The sequence below is a fragment of the Saccoglossus kowalevskii genome, chromosome 8 (assembly GCF_978046115.1).
Source record: "Saccoglossus kowalevskii chromosome 8, keSacKowa6.1, whole genome shotgun sequence".
Lineage (NCBI taxonomy): Eukaryota > Metazoa > Hemichordata > Enteropneusta > Harrimaniidae > Saccoglossus > Saccoglossus kowalevskii.
This window is the reverse complement of record NC_140648.1, coordinates 25143501-25168046: the sequence shown is the minus strand read 5'-3', so window position 1 is coordinate 25168046 and position 24546 is coordinate 25143501. Positions and strand designations below refer to the sequence as shown.

Here is a 24546-nt window from a genome sequence, read left to right as displayed (position 1 = left end):
ACAAACTCATTGTTCCCGGTAAGGTACATACATCCATGCTCCCTTTTCATGATCTCATTTGCATTTTGTCATTAAATATAACCTTTTGCACAATCAAATATCAAGAATTTATTGTGCCTCTAATTCTTCTCTCATTTTTACCAGTTGCATACATGTGTGACCTCTACATGTATCCGTGCAATCATTAGTGTCCACAGCTTGTTGGTGTTTAGAAATTTTGAAATGACCTCTTATATGTTATTATAATAAATTTGTTTCGGTTATTAACCTGATATTTACAACATTGTTTGTTCTACATATATTGAGATTGACATTGTTTACTAGCTACGGCTAAGTGGGAATTTGTCAGTTTTGACAGCTTAATCTTACGTGTCTTTCAAATGACATACTTATAAAAATCGCGATGTTGTTGAGATTCAGACATTCTTTAGTTGCCCCATATGATGGGCAAATTTATGGAAAATCAATCTTTTTTTGATACAACTGATATAACATTGTCATGAGTCTATTTGTTCATTCGTTCATCGGTTTGCATTTTTTTTTACTTATCCAAAATCAAATTGTTTTCAAATGTGTTGTGCTACTTGCCATGGCTCTTTCTTTTGATTTTTCAAAAAATAGCAGCAATTATCTATCTGTGGAAATAGTTGCATTTGGGATCCAAAATTCAATTTTTGTCTTCTTGAAAACTGCCATTCAAGCTGCTACGATATTTGGTGTTATTCATTCACTTTAAACAATATCTGTTTTTTGTTTGTGGCTAATATTTCTTGTCATTTTTAATATATATAAAAAATGTTATGTGGGGGTCGCTTGTGTCTTATTGATGTCTGGGGTACTATTCAGATTGATTTCACAGCCTTTTAGTTTGGCATTTAACACAGTACAAGCAATACGGAAATGTTATTAGTCAAGCTGAAATTTTGCCTGCATGAATAATTTCACAATTTCACTTCTTTCAAAAACTTCAATCATTGAGTCACTTATTATTATTTTTTACTTTAATTTCCTTCTGGTCATCAAATTTAACTCTTGCTGCCAACATGAATGGCTACAGTTCCTGTGACATTTCAAATAATGCCTATTTATGTTGCACCATACATATATATATATTCAGCGGATTGCTCATTGACGCTTCACATCGCTGGGACGTATGAATCAACTCCCTGGGGAGCATATAGCCTGAGCTGCTCGAGGCACATCACACACATGGCGATCACTGCCCTACCAAATTACCAGTCACTCCCACTAGCACAGAAGAAGTTAACAACATGGAACCCCATCACGATTCAAACCATCAACAGAGACATCACTATTCTACCTCCATGTCTCCTTCAAATACAAATGCATTCCATTGATAGAGTTTCTTTCTTTTTTTTTCTTTTTTTTGAGTTTGCCTTCAGGACTGACTGTATGGTGATATCTTGAAGCCTTATTATTAGCTCCATCATGATATCTACAATTTTAAAATTCAAATCAATATAATATAGTATTGCCCCCTTCTAAGTTTAATTAATATAATATTGCTTTAATGAGGTCAGCTGCTTTGGCACCCCCCCATAAAATATTGGTAATCCCTCACCACTATCATGATATCAACTACATTGTTGCTAAATATATTTAAATAATAAGAATAATAAATATTTGTAAAACATAATTAAATGGATTTAATAACGGAACTTAATTAACAGAATGACTTTAATATAAAAAAAGTTGAACGTGAAAGTAATGTAATACCGAAATGTGGTTTTAGGGTAAATAAGCTTCCTCTGCAGGGTAATTAAAATCGGTAATTATGTTTTGCAGGATTGGACGAAGCACTGGTTTGTTTTATCCGACCACACACTCAAATATTATAGTGATTCTAAAAACGAAGAGGTTTGTACAAATTTTTTTATATTTCTCATGAATGTATTGATTTCAGAATATTATATAAAAATCTAATGTCCGTGTTTTATCAAAATATCTATACCATGGCTTATAACATTTTGTTTCGCCAAGAACCAATCATTACACTTTTATAAACTACATATGCAGATTAAACTGCATTATTTTAATAAGGCTGGCTCTGATTGGCTGATTCTAACAAATTCTTGCTTGAATATATGGGAGTAGCCATCTCACTCGAAGCATTTGAAACAACAGTGTTGAGATTCTCAAGTCGTATCATCACGGAATCATTGGGGCTAATGGTAGAGTGTCGTAGTTACGACATCAAGCGTTTTCTGCTATGAATTGCTGTTTTGAATTTAAAAATTTGTTTACATGTTGCAGGCTGAAATAGAAGATGGTTGTATAGAGTTATCTTCCTGCGTGGAAGTGACGGAAGCTAAAGTTAGTAAAAACTATGGATTTATAGTAAAAGTAAGTAATCCCACAACTGTCAAATAATTAGAAATATGTATCATTAACATGATTGGGTTGTATCTAATATTAACCCTTTGAGTGCCAAAGTCCTCTACTGTCATCTTTTTAGCTCCGCTGTCGACTTTGTCGAGCTGAGCTTATCATATGAGTGATTGTCTGTCGTCCGGCATCCGTCGTTTGCGTCAATGTTTTACTTATTCGACTTCTTCTTGAAAACTACAAGCCTGAATGATTTGATACTTGGTGTATATGTACCTTGGGTAGACCTCTCTCAGATTTGTTCATTTTGTAATGATATCTTCAATTCTCTAATTTTGGTGAATATTTTTGTCATTTTTAGTAAAAAGTGATATTTTCAAAAGATGATATTTTTGAATTCTTGTTGAAAACAGCAAGTCCCATAGCATTGATACTATGCATATTGTTCATTTTCTAATGATATCTTCTGTTCTTTAATTGAAATGTGCATTGCTAACAGCTATCTCAGCCAAGAGGCTGCTTGTTTAAAATAAAACTTACTTTGTGGGTATTTTTTCCCTCAAAAAATAGGAACAAAATAGCAATTGTGTCCATTTCGTTCAAAATTATCAAATAAATAATAAAAAAACACGCACAAATTTGTTGCACCATAATGTTGGTAGGAAAAATCATGGTGTTTAAAGGTTATTGTACCAGTTGATTGACATTGGCAGTTATTGACACAGTCATTAGAAAAATCGTGCAGCGGAAAACAAGCATTTTCCATGTTTTAAAGAACCATTTTCCAAAAATATCATGATACAATTCTGAGTATAGTCAGTTGAAACACAGATTACTGTCAATTTTGTGATTACGGAATATATTTATTTTTGCAACCTTCAATATAATTCAGGGATGATTTAGTAACATGATTACTGTGTCAAATGAATCAGTGGCCTTCGCACAATCCATGAGAAATGGCCTCTAGTCAAAGATGAAACAAACTTTCAATTAAAATGATATTTTCATAATTGTGGCTCGCAATCATGGTTTCTCCACTCATGACATATCACGTGTCTGTTTTCTGACCAATCACTGTGATTATTTTAGCATCTTGGTGTAGAAATACAACTAGTTTTTAAACAGGACATGTTCCATCGCAACAAACTTGACAGCATTTGTAGAGATTTTTGTTGTTGTCATAGTAACTTACTATTTTTAAAGGTCACAATGAAATGTACAGTACACTGATACAAAAGTTAGTGTGACTCCCTGTCCTACAGCTTTCGGTAAAATAAATATTGCAACAATTCTTCTTGAAAAAGGTGTCTCTTAAAAATAAAGCGATTTAGGCTTACAGTTTTCAGTCTATGTTGATTCTTTAAAGTTTGCACTCATTGATGATCTGTCATGTCTAGACTTGTCACACTGTGTTTCTGGTTGTTTTTGTAGACTCATGAAAGCACCACCACACTCGCTGCTATGACAAACGGTATTCGCAATAACTGGATCCAAGCAATCCTCAAAGCCATGGCGGCTATCCCTCCTCCAGAACTCCCACCTCTCCCCCCACAAGCAGTGAGCGTTAATCCACCAGATAGCATTGAACTTGAACAAACTGACAAGTATTATTCCAGAGAACGTCCAGCTTCGGTTAAAGAGAGACTGCAACAAGAAGAGGAATATTTGCCAGCGACTAGATCATCGTCAGCTCCACAGCCAAGGGATTTGATGGAAAAATCAGGTGGACGTAATTCTCCAGTGCCTTCTAGGAAATTTCTTCCAGATGTTGACTACATGTTAGGGAGAAAACCAGCAAATGAAACACCCACACCTGCCAAAAAGCTTGCCACAGAAGAGAGTACAAAAATGAGAGTGGGAAGCCCAATTAAGTTTGAGAGTAATCCTGTGTATCTGACAAAGCTCGAAGCAATACGGAGTCCAACCACTTCAAGAAGATTTCTGGCTGATCACACGTCTGAAAAACTGGGCTCCACATCACTTGTCAGTAGTGAGCATCGAGAAAAAACGGTTACCGAGGAAACAAGTGATAACGATTCAGAAGAACAAGAGGAAAGTGAGGATGGTGAGGAAAGTGACGTATCGGAGCAAGAAGAGCCTGAAAAAGAACTAACAATTGTAGCAGTTGAAAAAGTAGAAAAAGCAGAAAGCCAGAAACAAGAACGGAGTGATGAAAATGAACACAGTGAATCAGATATTTCTGATGATGCAGACTTGGAGTCTAAGGATATGGGAGGAGATAAAAGTGGAGAATCTAGCGGTGAAACATCTGGAAATATCACATCAAGCTCAGGTGATGCCATGCTGGTGGAATTACTTGAAACTGAAGTAAGTATAAACATACACTGTACTATGTGAATACAGACAGGTTGATTCTTAAATTGAGTTCGAAGATCAATGTGGCTGACTAGGAAATTATTTTTAAAGCTTGATATTTTGAAAGATTCCATTAGGTAAATGAAAAAAAAGTACTTGGTGCCATAGAAACAATGACTTGTTGATTTTCATATAGCTTTAAAAAGGGGCTCCTCAATCCCAGATTGCACTATGAAATCATGGAATAATATTTTCCTATTGTCTTTTTTAATTCAGTAAGAAAATAATCTAACTATCAATGATGCATTTTTAGCCCTGATCAAGATGAGTCCAACAGTCTTAAATAGTTGTACTTACTTTCGTATATTGCTAAATAATGATCCAAAATATCAAAAAATCTACTATATTTTATTAGGAAATTGTGGTTTAACAGCAACCCAAACTCCACCTTGCCCTAACAGACAGTCACATTGCTCTTCAGTTCTGTGAAAATCCATTTGATAAGACTTGTCTTACACCTATAGAGGTTGAGGTCAAAGGTTAATCCAGCTGTAGAAATTGAGGATAAGGGTTATTTCAGCTGTATAAGTTGAGGTTATTGCTTCTGAAAATGCAAATATGATTCCCTAACCTCAACTCAAGTTTCAATAGCCCTCATGGTTGAATCACAGATATTACAGTGTTATTATAGTGAACACGCTATGGATGAATGGCATTAACAATATTACCTACTCGGAACAACCATTTTTGCATGGGGGAGTAGGGGTAAAGTCAAAAAGAGGGATCATTTTGTCACTGAATATATTATTTGTTTTGGGAGATTTCAAACCAGTTAAATCTGAAATACTTTATTTCCACTAGACCAAAAGAAGCAGAAAAAGCCTGCAAACAATTTGACAAAAAATAAATTAGTCTTGTTTCTTATTGTCAGTGAATGAATGGCCAATCTATTTGCCAATCAAAAAATATTGCCCTGAGAGAGATTAAAATTGTTGTTGCAATACAATTTTTTTTCATTTGTTTTTCAATTTATCTCCTAAAATAATAGTTACCATAGTAACTCGCATGATATTGTCAATATAGCCAACACATGACAAGTTTGGAACACCTTCTGTACGTTGTTCCCAAAAAATACGAACAGTGTTCTAGATTTTCTAGATAATTTTGTTTTTGTACTGTCATCTCATTATTTCAAGTTGTTCACTCGAAGGATAGGATAAGTAGTTGTAGATTGTATATAAACCAAGCCTAGCTGCTCCCTCTCGCATTTTAGTGCCTACAGTTATCGTGTATGCATTTATCTTGTTATTTGACTCAGGTGATGGAGCAAGTATCATGGCTGTATCCTAACACTATTGATATGCGTTGATTTTTTTTCTAATTACGAAATTTTATTATCACTAAGGTTGAATCTCTAAAGGCTCAGCTAGAAAAAACACAAAAAGAATTAATTGATTCGCATCAGCAAACTATCGAATTGAAAACTCAGATGACAACGGCAAGACGGGATCACCGTGAATCGTTCAGTGAACTGGAAGACGATCAAAATAAATATTTAACTCAGGTAAGTCTGCATAATGTACCTGGTTTGTTTATTTACCTTCTCTTTCAAAGTTCTTTTTCGAATGCTAAGGTTAACTTTTTTTACTATTTACAAAATAAAGCCACATATATTTTTTTAAAAAATTTTGAACAAAATCAGTAACCATTGCGAGCGAGCAAGCATCAGTTCTGTCAAGAACTTTGCAATGTACTAATATGTACAGTTTGTTTTGGCAATTGATATTTTGTCTCCGCACAGAAATACAGTTTGAAAACAAACATAATTTTGTCTACAAAATTATGCTAAGAATGTACGCTGTCACTTGGTGTATCTAAAATGATATAATGCTCGTTCCAGGGCTTACTGCCTGGTACTCTGAATATTTATCATGACTGGAATACTGTAAATGCATTAAATTTACACAGGGTTTTAATTTCACTGATAAGTAAAATCTGCTAAATTATATCTACATGAAATAAGTGAAATAACATTAAAACTTATTGTTTCCTTGACAAATTCGTAAAATTAAAACACAGTGAAGAGAAATGATTTTACGGTAACTTTATTTTGCTGCTTTGGAATATACATGTATGCTATTGTGCACATGGTGGACTTATTGCACAGCCTTATAAGGTCTCAAAAACCAGGAATTTCAACAATTCAAAGTAATACTCTCTGCAATATCTATCTGAATGTACTAAGTATTTGACTAACTTAGGGTATTAATCGTTAACTCAAGATTTTTTGGATGTTCATTTATGCTTTAATTTCTTTCCCCACAGATCGAAGACATGAATTCAGAGCAGAACCAAATTGCCCAGCAGTATCACCATTTGAAGATTGAACTGCAGGAGGCTAAAAACCTAAATGAATTATCTAAAAATCAACTGCAGCAGCTAAAGAAACGACTCAGCGATGCCAACTCTGTTATTCATAGGCAGGAGAATGATATCGGCACTTATAAAACCAAATTAGAAATTGCTGTTTCTGAGCTAACTGAAACTAAGGAGAAAGCCAGAAAGTTAGAAGGAGACTTGAGAGGAGAAAAGGAAAAATCGGTGAAAGTTATTGACATTTTGAGAGAAAAGAGTGAACGTTTAGATTCTCAGGTGTCTGAGCTTAAGACTATGCTGAAAAAAGCAGAAGGGGAGATTCATGTGAAAAGTAAATGTATACGAGAATTTGAACGATCAAGGAATCGGCAGGATTCTGAGATAAAAATAGAACATCTCACGAGTAAGTTGGAAGAGGCACGACAGAGGTTAAAAGAAAGTGAACGTGACTGTATTTTAAATGAGGAAAGGTTTGAAAAAAGGTTTCTGCGACTGCAAAACAAGGGACAGTCAGAAAAAGAAACTCTTGAGAAAAAATTAGCTGACGCTGAAGAGAAAGTTGCGTCCTTAGGTCAGGAAAAAGAATGCAAAGATAGAAATGAAAGCCATAAACTGAATGAAGAGTTAGAGGAACAGGAAGATAAAATAGAAGAATTGTTACATCAGTTGAAAACAGAAAAAACTGAGAAATCAAAACTACAAGAGAGATTAGACGAAGCTGATAACCGATTAGCAGAACTGACACTCAGTTTACAGGGAGATTCGATCAGCGATGTCACTGCCAATACTTTGAAATTACAAAGTGTAGAGAGAAAACTTGGAGAGGTGGAAAAGAAATTAAAAGATGCTTTAGAGGATGTTGAGAGAGAACAAGATGTGAATGAACATTTACAAGATGAGTTGAAAGAGATGAAAGCAAAAGTGAATGAACAACAAAAAATGATAGATTCTTTGAACGCAAGAGGTGAATCTGATAATGGTAAAGAGAGAATTAGCAAACTTAAAAAAAGTCTAGAGAAAGCTCTTGCTGAAAATACTGTTTCAGAAGAGTACCTTGAGAAAAGTGCTGAAGAAATCGGTTGTCTAAAAACTGCCTTGCAAGAAAAGTCAGATGAGATAGAAAAACTGTTATTGCAATTAGAAAATATCTCCACAGAGCGAGAAGATGCACAACCTAGGTTGCAATCAAGTGAGATGGAATTGAAGGAACTCAGAACACAGCTAGACCAGGTTTTAGCTGAAAAAGAGAAATTGAAAAAACAGTTGGATGAAAGTGTCGAGCAAATAGAAAAATTGCAGAAGGATCTTGGAGAAAAAGATCTTCTACTTGAAGATTTGAATAGGAAAATGAATGCTAAGGAAGAGGAATATGAAAAGCTGAAGAGAGATGTTGAAAAATGTTACGGAGACAAAGGAAGTCTGAAGGAGCAGATACTCCAGCACACTTTGGAAATATCACAATTGAAAGACGAATTGCAAGAATCAAAAAGAACTATAAAGGAACAAGAAGAACAACTCGCACAAAAGAAACTAGAACTGGAAGACGCAAAAGAAAAAGTAAAACAGCTGGAGGATGACTTTGTAAAGCTTCAGAACCAACATGATGAAGAGATTTCAAGCAAGTTGCAGGAGTTAGATGAGAGAAAGGCAAAAATAAATGAATCAGAAAAAAAACTTGCAGAGTTGGCGCAGACTGTGGAGTTAGAGAAGACAAAGGTTTCTACCCAAGAATCCTCAGTAATGAACAAAGACAATGAGAAAGATACCAACGAATTTGAAAATAAACAGTTGAAAAGTAAATATGACAGTGCCATGCAAGAGGTCAGGCGCTTACGTGTGCAGCTGAAAGAGGCAAATAGCAGCTATGATGAACTTGAATTTTCACTCTTGAAGAGCAAAGAGGATTATAGGTGTGCTGAGGAGAATAACAAAGAACAGATGCATCTAATGGGTAACAGGATTAAAGATCTAACATCAAAACTTGCCTTGGCTGATAAAAAACTGAGGGATAGCGAGAAGCGAGTCAGCAACCTAGAACGTAAACTAGCTGGAGGTTCTTTAGCAAGCTCTCGGTCATCTTCGAAGGAGCTGGAGACTAAGTTAGAGGAATTAGAAATGCAACTTTGTGATGTTGAAGGAACATTAAAGGCTCAAGATGAAGAGACAAACAGTCTGAAGGGCAAGATTGGTTCTGTTGAGGAAAAGGTCTCTGCAAGGGAAGAGATGTTGTCATCTTCGCAAAACACTTCCACTGTTTCTGATCCAAGGATAAACAATCATCAAGAAGCCAAACCTGTTATAACAATAAGTAATTGCCCTCCAACTGTTGAAAAAGTGAGCGAGAAGATGCAGTCATCAAGTAGCACTGGAAGTGAATCAGATGATTCTGACAGCTCTGTGCCACGGGAAAAGGTAGAAAATCCAAAACAGAAAAGACTTATGAGAGTAAAATCATTGGAAACTAAGCTTTTGGATACAGAACAAAAATTAAAAGTAATCACTGCCAAACTAGTGGATGTGACCACTAAAGATCTTGACAATAGAAAATCATTTCATGCCAAGTGTGTTTCTGAGAACAAACTCAAAGAGCAGATAAAAGACTTTAAGAACAAAATTGAACTTCTCACAAAAGAGTTGGAACTTGAATATAATGTAAGGATGAGAATTGTTGGCGATGTCAGCAGTCATTTAATTGAGCTTGAACATAAACTAGAAAGTGTTGAGACAAATGTGTTAGATTCAAAACATAAACTTACAGATCTTTTGCAAGAGTTACAGGGACACAAAGTTCCTATTGACAAGAACGTTTTAGACCATTGTTCTGGTACTCTCTTAGAGGTAGAGAAACAAATCCAGGAAACAAAAGATGTTACCCTCAAAGTGGAAAGGGCTCTTGTTGTGCAGAAAGATGAACTTCAAGAAAGAGAGAATCCAGAATTAACTCGATGTAAACAGGCCCTAAGGAAATCATCTGCTGAAAGTCAGTCATCTGAGATGTCTGTTGGCAGTCTGAAAAGTATGGATGATGCAGTTACAGTTGCCATGGATTTACTTCGAGATCAGCTGGCACAGACGGAAGAAAGGTTAGAGGAAAAATGTGAAGAAATCGATGTGAAAGATAAAAATCTAAAAGAAGTGAAGCTTGATGTCTTTGCTGATAGGCTGGCCTTAGAAGCTGTCAAGATGGGTCAGTGTGAATATGTGCTCCATTTATGCAAAGAAAAGACTGCTGCTCAAGCACAGTTACATCAACTGCCAGTTCGAAATCAACTCAGGATCTCAGAAGATGATAGAAATGTTGAAAATTATGCCAGTGCCTTGTCGGCAAAAATAGTTAAACGAGGTGAACTTGGTGCAGCACTATCCAGAGCAAGAACACAGATGCTGTCAGTTAAGATTCCTGGCTGTGCATTGGAAAATAAAAGACATGATGATGATGGTTCAGATAATGAGTCAAATATCACTCACTCCAAGAGAAATCTTTCACCAAGGAGAGCTATCTCTGAACCACTGCTGAGATCTGTTTACTCAGATGACACTTCACAAGTGGGTGAATATGCAACAACTTTGGCACAGCAAGCACTGAAAGAAGGTGAGATCACCTATGTGATTGAGAGCAAAGTCAAAGACATGCATCATCAGTTGAGAAATGCTTACTGCAGATTAGAACATCAACAAAAGAAATTAAGAAAACTTTCAGCACTCTGTGATGAAGGAAAGGTAGATGAAATGAAGGTACTTGTAAGTGGATTCACACCTGAGACATCAGAAGACGCTGGGGAGGTTCCATTGGTCATTTCATCCTCAGAAGAAATGACCGAAGAATGTAGTGAAGAGGTGACAAGTTTTGATGACAGAGAACTAGCATCTTATGCGAAACGCATTGAGTTGGAGGAGACATTGAAGTTTGCAACTGACCATGCAAGTGATGAAATTGTGAAGGCAGAAATGTTACAGATACTGCGTAGAGTCATGGATATGTATGAGAAGGAGATCAACATTGAAAGGGCCAGTTGCATGCAAATGTTGAAGGTCCAACGACAAGCAGCTGAGAAAAAACATGCTGATATTGAACGTTCTATCAGAGATGAGATGGGCACAGTAATAGATACAATCAAAGAGCGATATGAAACTGAATTAAATAAACTTCAGGGACAAAATGAACACATTAATAACAAAGGCCCATTTTACAATGATCAGCTAATGAATCAGTTTGCAGGAATTGTGGCCCGGAGGTCATTCCTGAGTAGCAACATGACTCACTGGGGTCATGCAATGCTTTCCATGAGATATGAGGTGAAACCACAGCATAGACGACATAGTCTTTCAGCACTGTCTTTGTATTCGGCTGCTGCTGATAATAACCTAATGTATCCCAAACGACTTTTGGCTAAATGCAGTAGCATGGATGACTATGCTGAGATGTTGGCGCAAAGAGCTATCTTCCAGGCTGAGCTGACCTACATTTTAAACATGTTGCACAGTGAACATGCACAGCAATTGAATGCATTACGTGAAGCCTATGAGACAGATTCCAATGGTAAAGTCATTGAAAGCATCACAATGGAGCATGGAAGAAATCTTACCAGTGTGAGAGAGCGGTATGAAGATATCATTAAAGATGAGAGAGAGGAACAAGCTAGAGAGATGTCCAAATTCCAGGGAGAGTTGGACAGAACGAAGAAGGAGCTGAGTACTGTTCTTGCTGAGCTGAGGTCAAAGGAAGAGTATGCTAAGACCAGCGGTAATCCAGAAATAAGTTTTACTTTAGAAGAAGATCCAAATGATCAAGTGGAAGAAATGACTGCCAAAAGATTGAAACATTTGAAAGAAGAGTTAGATGATGTTAAAACACAATTAGCAGAAACTACAGTTCAGTTGAAGTTGAAAACAGATGAGCACATCAAAGAAGTTGACAATATTACTGATGTTATGGAGAGCCTAGTTGCTAAACAACAGGAGGAACTTGAAGAAATTAGAGGGCATGAGAAGAATTTGATTGATGCACAAGATAAACTTAATTCTGAACACAAACAAACTTTGGAAGAGCTAGAACGTAAACACTCAGAGGAAATGAATCAAGTTGTCACTGGGTACCAACAGAGGTTATCAGAATTGACAGAGCAGTGTAATGTCAAGAAAGAAGAAATGGACGAACAGACAAAGCAAGTGGAAGAGCTGAAGGGAGGGTTGCATAAGTATCAGGAACAAATATGTAAATTGAAAGAGCTTGAATCCCTGAAGGAAGCTGAAATTGAAGATTTGAAAACACTGCATATGAAAGAAGTTAAAGGATTGAATAAAACTATGCAAGATTTTCATAAACAAGTTACTGAGGAAAGTGAAATAGCTCTTCAGAATGCTATCGCAGAGTTGGAAGAAAATCATGCAGCGACTGTGAAGCAAGTGGAAGAGGATTGTGAGCAGAAGATTGGAGATGCCGCCGTTGAGATAGCAGAGATTCAGCAGCTGGAAATTAATGATTTGAATGAACGCCATGATAATGAACTGAAGGAACTGACAGAGAAATGGGAAAAGAGAGTGAAAAATGTTGAAGCTGAACTACTTGACAGATTGAAGGAGAGTCATGAGGCAGAAATAAATAAAGTTGTTAAAGATTATGAAGAAAAAATGAAACTTTTGGAGACAGAAATTGTTGAAGGTCTGCGGCAGAATGAAGAAGAGCGGTTGAATCAGCTCCGAGAGGAGTATGAAGATAAAATGAAAGCTTTAGAAATTGAGATGCTTGACAGATTGAAACCAGATGAAGCAGATAACGATGAATTGCAAGCCATTATTGAAGATTATGAAGTCAGACTCAAGACCGCTGCAGTGGAAATCCTAGATTTGAAGGAGCTGCATGAGAGTGAATTAAAAGAGATGCAAGAACGTCATGATGATGAAATGACGAAACTTGAAAAAGAGTATGAGGAGAAGCTGAAAGACATTGAAGATGATATGACGAACATGGAAGATGAACTGCAGAAGGAAACTGCCGAGTTAAAGACGCGGTACGATGAAGACATTACTCGAATAAAACAAATGTATGCATTAAAGAACAAAGACGTAGATGCTAAAAGTGACGACAGTGCTGCTGTGCAAGAAGCCAAACTGCAATTTGAACAGAAAACAGCTAATATGAAGAGAGAATATGAACAGAGAATGAGTAAAGTTAAGGTGGAACACGAAAAGAGAATGTCTTATATGCAAGATAATTACGAAGACGAGATTGGGAAAATTAGAAAGGACAATGATAAGAACCTGAAACAGGTTGAGCTTCATCATGAAGAAATTATTTCAAAGATGAAAAGAGAGCAAGAAAACTTTCAGTTGGAATTTGAGCAGAGGTACGGGAAGGAAATCAACAGACTGCGAAATGAACAGGAGTACAAGATTGCTGAACTGGAGCAAAGCTACGAGGATGCTATAGAGAATTTAAAGAGAGATCACAAGAAGGAAGTTGATTTGATTGATCAAGAACACGCACAAGAGATCAATGATTTGAAGTCTGAGTACGAGGAGAGGCTGGACCACTTCGCCGAACTGCATGAAACTGATCTGGCTGTGGTGAAGGGTAGTCTGTTGACAAACCATCTTGAGGTGGAAGAACCAGTCTTCGCCATGGCAACTCCACAACAGCATGCTCAGTCCTCTGTAGCAGCTCTCAGGGAAAAATATGAGAAAGAAGTTGAACAGTTGAGGGTGAGTTACTTCAGTAAATGATCAAGTATAGTATCTTATATGCTGACTTTCAAGGTATTTTTCGAAATGGCTGAAAGTGTACTAATATGGAACTTTGTTTTTGAGCAACACTGCTTTCCCTTGATTTTTATAAATATTCATAAATTTGCCATAAATGGCAGTTGAATTCAACCAGCCCTTCGCAATTAACTCATTTGAAAATGCTCTAATGTAATGTAATTCTGTCAGCCAGTAGAAATTATAAAATTTATAAATATTTATAAAAATGAAGGGAATGGGTTTGTGATTGTGCGAGTACCTGCAAAAAGATTGTTTGTCGACCTGGTTAGATAAATCATAATCCTGAGTAAGAGGATGCTCAAAAATAAGATGTGCCTCATTGTCTTGAATATGACAACGGTGAGGTATGTAGATGCACATCTTTTGCAAAAGTTGATATAATGTTTTGTTTTTCTAGAGTGGTGATAGTGGAATGGTGAAAGTTGAAAGGTTACATCGGGAAGCTGTCGAACAAATGCGAAAGCAGCATAGGGATGAATATGATAAGTTAAAACAACAGAAAGACCGGGAACTCGCCCAAGAAACCCAGGCAACACTTGCTGGTAAGTATATGCTATTATTATACATATAGCATTGAAAACAAGTGATGTTATTGTAACAGCCATATTTGCTTTTGTTTGAATGTTTAATATTTTCCTTATTTAGGGCGGACTGCAACACCAACATTGAACGTCACATTCTAGCTCTTTCATTTGTTTAAATTAGACTGCAAACAAATTTCCACAGTTCAAAAATGTTTTCTCATTGTCATTTTGGGTTTTCTCATTAAAATATGTCTACAAGCGGGACAAAAATGTATAATAATGAGTTACCCAAGAATACCGCAAAGTATGCACTCAGGCAGTACTGGATTGCAACAAGGAAAATAGTAAACAAATTTTCAATCGATGACCATTGTACTCATATACACCAGAATCAAATGCTTCAAGATATTATCCTACAATTTTCCTTAAATTTATGTAAAGAAAAATTTGAGTATCACTGTTTGTTTTTTTCACCAGCTATGGAAAAAATCCGCAAGAAACACACGGAAGACATGGAAAGGGAAAGATCAAAGCATCATCTGCATGGTAATGTAAATGCGACGATAGCGACATTACGACGAGAGCATCAGTAAGTTATTGTTAACACTTTATGTGTTTCAGGGCAAGTTTAAATAACTATTAAAATTGCTGTTATTTCTCTACTCATGTGCATGACCTTTGACCCATTGAATGTTTGGATCTCCAGCATGTGAATTTCATCTATTATGAATCATTTTCATCAGAATAATATTGGGTGGGTGACTTCTTACGTTCAAAAAGGATTTAGTGGTTCTGGGGGGGGTGATTGTTTACAACGGTATTACTATAAAAAACATTAATGTTTTGTAATATTTTATATATGATGTAACAACAATTGGTATAATTTCTACTTTCTCGCTTAAATGCTGATAACAATTTATTTAGACATTCAATAAAAGGGGATACATTTGATAAAGCTTAGGGAGTCATATGCTATATTTTCCACCTGGCTAGGGAGTTTGTGTGAATAACTTCCTCACTCTAGGGAGTGCTTCTCTGGGTCTCTATTTGCACGTTAACTTTCATTGTTTTCATTTATCACTGCTACAATGGGATTTCTCTTATCTTTGTACCTCGGTGTACAGGTCAGCTTTTCTATAAAAATTACGTCATCTACATTTAACTCTAGCTTATGTTATAAGGTTGGTAAAACATCTAACTGCTGCATTTCATTCTCTCTTTTTAATCCTATGATTGTAGTTCATTTGTTGTTGTTTGTTTGTTTGTTTGTTTGTTTGTTTATTTTGTCATGATTTATTTTTGTTATTGTAGTTTTATTCATGGAACCACTTTGAAAATATTTCTTTTTTAAGTTTTAATGTTATAGTTATTTTTTTTTTTAATATTTAGAAATATACATACCACAGAATGGATCCTTTGCAAGTTCAGTATTTGGAATGAGATTTTGGTGATTGCTTAGTAGAACACTAATTATGTAACATGCAAAGTGTCTATACTATTATGTATTCAGTTTGCTAGGTCTGGTAGTCTGAATATCTATATTCAGTTGGGAAGGCCCTGTAACTTGAATATATTTTCAACTCTTCTTGCCTTAGATTTTGAAATATACCGGGGGTATCTATTATGTTATTTATTTTATCTATTATCCATATTGCATAAAAAACACTACAAAAATAAATTGTCAAAGCTGTTGAACAAAATTGTAATGCATAATATGAAGAATCCAAATCACTTGAAACACATCACCAAAATGATCCCTTAGTGGTATGTGTATTATCCAGTTGTACCCCTTATGTTTCTCCATTTTAATAACTATTAACCTGTTTTATCTAAGATTTTTCTAGTCCTACATGTAGCATTCCTTAGAGGTAAACCAATCACACATCATTTCAAAGTGGTTTCTTCTGTCATTTTGTTGTTTTTTGTTCCTTTGGTATATCCCATGCTTACATGAATCAATTCGTCTCACAGCAACAACCACAATTTCATTTCATGCACACACATTAGGGTTATATCATGGAACCTGCTGCAACAAAAGTGAGTATGTACACGGACGACGACGACGATGACGACGATGACTACGACTCCGACTCATGTTTTGTATGAAAGTCAATCCTATCCCATCCTGCAATTCAAAATGGCTACCATCTTCATAAACTGTGTATTCTATTAGAGATAATGACGTTATTATTGAAATTCTGTCATAGAAAACAATAGAAAACAATCAAAGATGGTCGTCAATGAATCAATTGGAATCAAATTACATCTGAATTCATGTCAGTGCTGCGTTTTTTTTAAATCTTCATCTGGATAGAAGTAAATTATTGACAGAAAACAGCTGAAAAAATGTTTTTTACAATTCTTTTTTTTTTTAATAATTCTTTGACGAATACAGTATTCGCTCAGATAGTACTGCTTCGCAATGTTGTCTCAATAACCCCATGCGTAATCACAAAATATTTAAATATCAAAGTTAATAATTTTGGAGTCTCGTACCTCAATAGCGACTATTTTGGATTGTTTGGGGGAAATGCAATGCTGTGATGATTTGTTTTAGGTGACAAATTATCGCAGAAAAAAATATATATTTAGTTACCATGCTATCATTATTGCAGCTTGAACTTGAACTTGGTGATTAAAGTGGGCAAGGATTGACTTCTGATAAAACACTCTGAAAGTGTACGATGATTTATCTTGAAATGGTGTAGGTACTGACATGGGATATATCATAGGTGGTCTGCATGTTTCTTTTATCACCAAGTTAAGTGGTCATTGAACCAAAGTGAGGCTCACACTGATTTTCTGATTGGTTTATTTCAATCATGTGAGTCTGTTCAGCCTCACTTTCAATCTTTTGACCATTTGAATGTACAGGGTTTGATGCATACATTACTTGGTATTGCAAAACGTCTCTTACAACTTGTTAAAGCACACAACTGTTATTATCTGTTGCACATTTGTTATTCTGTTCCCAATGGTGACTTCCTGGTTTTGAAAACGCTTTGCAAAAACCTTTATACTAGTATTAGAAGAAAAAAAGAAATCTCATCACTATGATTGTTACTTACTGGGTATAGTGGGATAATCATTTCTTGGTCACAGTCAAGCTTTTTATTTCTTTTTTGAATCTTCACAGTCAAATTTAAATATAAATTTGCATGATCTTGTCTTTGGAGCATGCAGTGTAACACCAATGTACCAGATTGTGGAATTACAAAACCATTCGCTCTTGAAATATAGATTTGTTGGTTATTCTATGAAAAATACTTAATTTGTTGTCTTCTTGTAGGGAAGAACTTGAAAAAATTGAAAATGAAATGATCGCTTTATCAGAACAGTACTCGTCAAAATGCATGGAGAACTCGTTACTGGAAGAGCAGTTGGCTACTTTGTATCGCTCGCTGGATGAGAAGAAACAAAGTATCCAACACTTGACAAGTGAGAACATGGAACTGAATGAAAAGATGGCTGAGGAGCTTGCTAGCTTGAGGAGTACCCTTGAAATCGGTGGCGCGATTGGTGACATGGGTGCAGAGGCTGCTAACAATTTGGAAGTACTTGAGCTGTATGACCTTAAGGTAAAGACAGTTTGAGTTTTTTGTTCACAGAATACAAGACACAATAAATTACCTCCTAGCTTGTGTTAAAGTACCAAAGATGGATGTAACTTGACAATGCTCCGTTAATTATAAAGGCAAATTGGCATCTTCATAGATTCTTGCAAATTAGTTTAATTTTGAGTAACCTAGGTGTGCTTTGAAAGATCTGTCAAATTAGCATATTTGCATGACAACATTTCAATCTGTTGAATGGACACCTCAGCTTACTTGTTATTAATATGCTAATTTCAAAGGTACCTTTGATAGAAAATAAATATGAAATATTCATCTTTCATTGTTGTAGATTTCTCTCAGAATCAAAGAGTCTGAGGCTTTGGTGATGCAAGAAGATATAGAACGACTACAATGCCAATTAGCCAATACAAAGCAGGTAAGTGTCATGTGACTTGAGTGTCTAACTGCGTGGAATTATTTTCTGTCTTAGAATCATTTCTATCTCAGAGTCTCTTTCCAAATTATAATGATCCAGCGTAAGTGCAATTTTTTTATTTATGTATGATGATAAGCCTAGACTAATCTTCGGTATTTAGCTTTAGGATTTTATTCAAAAAATCAGGTAATTTTTAATGGACAGATGTATCCACACAGAGTAAAATCAAATCAAACTCAAATCTTACAAATCATTCATCAGGTTATGTTACAGTATATTTGCTTACTTGGGCGATGTTGTTATTGTTTGATTTTGCAGATTAGTTTGTTTGTTGGGTAAGCTTTACTCCAACAGTATCTAAGCATCTCTCCATTTGCATATCTACATTCCAGGAAGAAAATGAAATGTTTGCGGAAAAGTACAGAAAACTGAAACAGGATCACACCAGGGTCGAAGAAAAGGTCAAATACTTAGAGCGGAAACTATCAGAGGCTTACGAAAGACTGAAAGATACAGAAGTACGAAAAGTTCCAGCACCGCATACGTTTGAAGCCAAGACGAAACAAGCATCAAAATCCAACTTGGATCGTGAGCGATCTTGGTCGGAAAGTAATCTAACATGGGAATCACCAAACACTTCCAAGTGGCGTTCTGAGGAAAATCTTCGAAATTTCAGTCCGGATGATCGGCGGCTGGGAAGTTTTATTCCTGTTGAAACTAAAAAATCCAAAGGTTAGTTAGCTAGTTAGCACGGAATACATGGTATCGGTAGTGGGTGCTTGTAGGGTTCAGTTTTAGCATGTAGACACTTGAGTAGATTTCATATTAAAAGTAAATTGTACTCGATGAATATAAAAAACCCAAATAATACTATGATAATGCTTGTTAACATTGCTGTTTCCCTTGTCTCTTCATGTGCTAGCTGACTGCTGCTTACCCAGCCTTATACAGTAATGAATCATTTCGTTCCGACACGTACATTTTTGTTTGCATTGCAACTCACTTACAAATTCACTTGCATGTCACTGTCATTTATTTAACAAAAAAATCAATAAATAAATAAAATGCGAAAAACTAACCCTTCCCCACCTTGTCAGTTTCATGTGAGCACTCTCTCAACACCCTTGTCATGTCGTGTATGTCCATTTACAGCCAGCTCAGTACGCACACCCACATACCAGAGTAAGAAGAAGCCATCATCCAGTGGAAGCAGGAGATTAAGCCAAAAGGTGCAGGTGTGATTTAAGTCATTCTCCAATTACTTTCTTTTATAATTTCCTGTATTCTCTTAGTGCACCTGATTAAATCAGTCCCTCCAGTATTGACCTGCCCACCCTCCCTTGAGCATAACAATGTTTTCATCAGTTTTCAGACTAGTGGCTCTTCTAAATACTGTCTTCCCCCTCCCCCTCCACCGAGCATAACATGATTTGCCTTTTAGCGGCTCTTCCAGAATCAAGCTAACCCCCCCCTCTGGTACTACAATACATCTAAACATGGAGAGTGAGGTGTCACTATGATTACCATGGCAGCAGCCTGCTACTACATGTTTTACCGCCCTCTATATGTTCACCTATGTTGTAAAAATTCCTCATGGCAATACTGAGTAGATATGGTTTACAAAACAACTTCAAATTCTGTAAAATCTACACGATATTTGTTTATTTCGATTTTGTCTTTGATAAGCATGTAAGCCTTCTAATCTATGTTGTCACATAAAGCATGTTTCTATACGTGTATGCACATATCCTTCTTCAGCCTTTTCAATTCTAAAGGCAACATTTATCCCTGCTCACACACACACAAAAAAAAATATTTTTGCCATATTATCTTCAAAAATATTTGGTCAAGGAATGGAAAATTATGACCATGTGTTTCATAATTAATAATATAAAATAATATAAAAATACATATGAATTTTGCACTAAAATTGTGACGGGAAAGATGATGACTTTCAAAGAATTAAAGTTGCACTCTGGGAAGTATATTTCTCTAAGATTTATCCCTACCAGTCTAGGGGATATATTATCTCAACCAGTCTAGGGGGTATATTATCTCAACCAGTCTGGGGGTATATTATCTCAACCAGTCTAGGGGGTATATATTATCTCAACCAATCTAGGGGGTATATTATCTCAACCAGTCTAGGGGGTATATTATCTCAACCAGTCTAGGGGGTATATTATCTCAACCAGTCTAGGGGGTATATTATCTCAACCAGTCTAGGGGGTATATTATCTCAACCAGTCTAGGGGGTATATTATCTCAACCAGTCTAGGGGGTATATTATTTCAACCAGTCTAGGGGGTATATTATTTCAACCAGTTTACAGAGTTTATATTATCTCAACCAGTCTAGGGAGTATATATTATCTCAAGCAATCTAGAGATTCTAAAGCTTTCATAAATGACAATATTATGTCATTTTTACTTAATTTGTGCTAAAATACAATGTAACTTGTATAATTTGTACAAATTTCTGTGAAACTGTGCCTGTATCTAATATTTGTCTTGCAATTTGTTTCTGTACTAAATGTCCATCTCAGAGTGAAACTTTAATGTTGCATGTAATATTTCATTTTTATTGATTTTAACTTTTATTCTCTATTCGTTATTTGTTTGGTGGTGTGTGAAAAAAGGGATTTACTGTTTCTTCAATTTTCTGCTTAACTACCGGTATCCTAAGTTGCGATAAACGTAATTTCCGATGATAGTATTTATAATGTAAAGCATCGCAGTTGTGTCAGGGCACATCATATTCGATATGGGTCCCATGCAACATAAGTAACGCTTGGATAATATTGTGTTCGTACGTGTACATAATGACGACTATGAAGTTTTATTCATTTATTACTGAATTAATTACATGCACCAAGACATGGGATGGGGTTAATACAACTGTTCCTTCTTTTCTCCTTAAAAACATCTTTTGTTAGAAGGCGGTGGTCATCGCAATGTGTCGTGTTGGTCAATGTTTTCAACACATGAAATACTGTTTATACCAAACTCCAACATGTGCAGTGTAATGATCACTTACCTTTTAAAAACATGTTTTCATTGTCAATAGTTTTTTGTTTTGTTTTTATTTGAATGTTTGTATTTCATATTTATTTTTTTATTTCACTTTGATTGTTTTTTTGGTTTCTTTTTTACAAAAATGGTAACGATAATGAGGTCATAGCTTATGTGTGTTTTCATCTTTTGTCAAGTTTAGCTTTGTAAATGCATAAATTGATTCGTCTCGCTAACACTGCTTGTTTGTTTCACTCTTACTCTAGAATGTTGACAAAGCGCCATCCTCAGCTCATCAAAAAACAGAAAGTGGAAAAAGGTAAAAGCGATTTAGGTGATGCAACTTCTTCCATCGGCCTGCATCTCTCAGTACACCTCATATAGCATACGTGGTGGCTATGGTGACTGGTTTGGGATCCTGTAGTCATGGCAACCACTGTATCTCTATATCACATGTGTATTGTATATCAAACTGACTGCTGTAGCCGTAGTAATAAATACTGTCTCGTTGATGGAGATGACTTTGACTTTTGAGCATTTTTTGATCACCTTGACAATGTTGGAGTGCAACTATCTAGTGCCTTTAATTGATATCGCATCGTTGACTTTTGCCCTTACCGATGTCATTGACTTGGTATACACGCAACTTTAGGTTACGAAACACAATAGTCATTGACGACAAATCCTTTCAATATTTACAAAGAATGTTGCCATCAGTGTTTGTTTTTTAAAAGGAGAGAGAGACGTCAGTTAAAAAACTCAGAGATTATTTGACTGTAGATGTCGGCACGTTGTTCTCAGATACATCGATGGACATCTTGTTATGGCAAGTTTTGTTGTATTGTCTGAAGACCTTATTATCTCAGGGTTTTGATTGGACGTTCACTTACATGCAAACAGACAAAGCAATATCATATGACATTTAGGTAAATATGTAATATTTGGCTGTGAACTATTTTTGAAATGCTGTTGTCACGACATCAGATTTTTTTTTAACTTCCTTGGAAACTTTAGTATCTTCAAAGAATTCCTGCATTATGACAATAATGAATATTCATTTTCATCTTTGACCTTTTACCTATGCCAGAATTTGACCTTTGTCCCTAATTTGAGGACATGATTTTTTTCTGTTTTGATATTTTGAAAATTTTACTGAAATTGAAGCAGCAGCTGAGTTATCTAGTGCAAAATAACGCTATCAGAAAATTTTTCTTATTTTTATTCTGAAAACATCTATAAAAAAAAAATGTTCTGTTGACTTGGCTTTAATCCAAATTATCATATTATTATAATATTTGTTTAAGTTTTATATCCTATTTCAAAATTCAGAAATACGAAAGTTTGTTTGGTTAAAAAAAAAAAAAAAAAATAAAATCACTTGCAGTATTATGGTAGTTCATCTCCCTCTTCAGGGTTGAGGGCGGTATTTCATTTGTATCGTGGTAGAATACATATATTTTTCAGTTATAATTTTTAATTATTACTACTATTTTATTGACAGCTATTACGATAAGCAATCTGTATTTTTTGTTTATATAATTATAAGAAATGTATCCAGTTGCTTGAGGTCAATATACAGCATATTGACTGCACAATATATTGGAGGGCAGGAGCAACTTATATTGACCTACCGGGGGTATATATTATTTTCTTATCCTCTGAACCAGATAAGACTGTGGCAGTTTGATATGCCTGTATATATATATATATACATTTATATGACGTGGATATTTCAATTGACGTGTTAATATATCTCATATATTTTTGCCAAGCTTATTAATTTTTTTTGAAATAATTAATTGTGCTATATAATAATTTATGCATGTTCGAAGTTTTTTTAAAAAAAAAGCATTAATGCAATATTGTTATTAGAAAATTGTATTCAATCCCATAATTTGATGTTTTAATTTAATCTGTATTCATGTCATTGTAGTTTTAGTTGTTATGGTAACCTATCTATCACATGATCAAAACTGACCAGTAATTGAGAAGAAGGTGCTTCAAGTTGATTTACTGTTATGTAGATGTTTTTTGTTTTGTTTTTTTTACAGACTTTTTTTTTTTTTGTATTTCTTATTTTAATTTTCTTTTGCTCTATCATGACTGCCAACATTCCTTCTCCGAGAGTACTAGCATTCCTCACATTCATTGGTAACAGTCAGTTCACTCAAACTTTGTTCCTTTTTCTCTTCATTGGAATTACGGTACTCCACATTTGTTGTTTGTTTGTATATTGTTTCTTTCCTCATTTTGTTAAGCGTGGGTGTGCTTAAGCTTGTGCCTCTCATTGATTATCATTATATCTACCCTTTCATCTCTGAGATAGAATGGACTTTCCAAAATATGCATCAATAGAGTCTAGCATACATTTGCCTGTTTTTTTCACAACAAACGAGTTCATTGGGTCTGCTGTAAAGTCCGCATTATTAACCAATTATCACATGTTGTGCTGTTAACGGAACACCTTTATTATAAAGCAGAATCTAAGAAAGATAAACGAAAAAAGCTAAAACATCCCAATTTATATACTGTATGCGCGTGTAAACCTAATTTATTGTATGCTGTATCATTATAATATTAGATTATAAAATTAGATGAATTCATGTACTTCTATCACAGATGGGTCCAGCGCAAATTTTGTCAGTTCCTCCTCGCAAAACACTGTTCCCTAGTCAAATCATGAACACATCTAATGAGTGGTTCAAGCTTCAACAATCCTAAGCCGTGTGTTTTTACTATTATGTGGTGTGAGAGTGAAATTATGTCAAAGTCGCACATATTTTTTGTTTGTTGGTATGTTAACTGACTGTTAATGTGTTGATGACCTCAACCGCAGACTTCAACTTGACATGCATATAGTACATTGCAAGATGCAATCAATTCATGTACATTTCATGTGTAATATATACAATGTAGTTGCATATACATGTAGATTTAACTGTGTAAATGAAAGCAAGTATTGTACAGAGAATTTATAGTGTCTTTTCTTATTGTTTCAGTATTTTTTACTGGGAAGAGTAAAATTATATAATAAAACTCTGCATTTATTACAGATTTGTGTAATCGTTTTTTGTATGTGGTGTTGGTCTTTTTGTTTATATAAACGAAGAGGGGAGGGTGCCAATATCTCGTATTTATAATAAAAAAAAAGTATTTTGTGATTTGTGGCTGTGAGGGCGCCATACTAAAAATAGTGGGTCACCGGTCAACATTCAGCTGAA

At 35.3% G+C, this 24546-nt stretch overlaps 1 protein-coding gene across 1 annotated transcript in view; it reads left to right on the top strand.

Moving 5' to 3' along the window:
• LOC100372617 (uncharacterized) overlaps positions 1–24377 on the top strand; it is a 94682-nt gene extending 70305 nt beyond the window's left edge. Inside the window, exons 10-22 of the mRNA XM_078009123.2 lie at positions 1807–1878; positions 2275–2364; positions 3778–4674; positions 6068–6226; positions 6988–13740; positions 14198–14342; positions 14802–14913; positions 16332–16361; positions 17614–17902; positions 18228–18314; positions 18707–19046; positions 19467–19549; positions 21592–24377. Of these exons, the coding sequence (XP_077865249.2) occupies positions 1807–1878; positions 2275–2364; positions 3778–4674; positions 6068–6226; positions 6988–13740; positions 14198–14342; positions 14802–14913; positions 16332–16361; positions 17614–17902; positions 18228–18314; positions 18707–19046; positions 19467–19549; positions 21592–21648 (9114 nt within the window). The 3' untranslated portion in view covers positions 21649–24377. The remainder of the gene's footprint in view (positions 1–1806; positions 1879–2274; positions 2365–3777; positions 4675–6067; positions 6227–6987; positions 13741–14197; positions 14343–14801; positions 14914–16331; positions 16362–17613; positions 17903–18227; positions 18315–18706; positions 19047–19466; positions 19550–21591) is intronic.
• Positions 24378–24546: the final 169 nt, after the last annotated feature.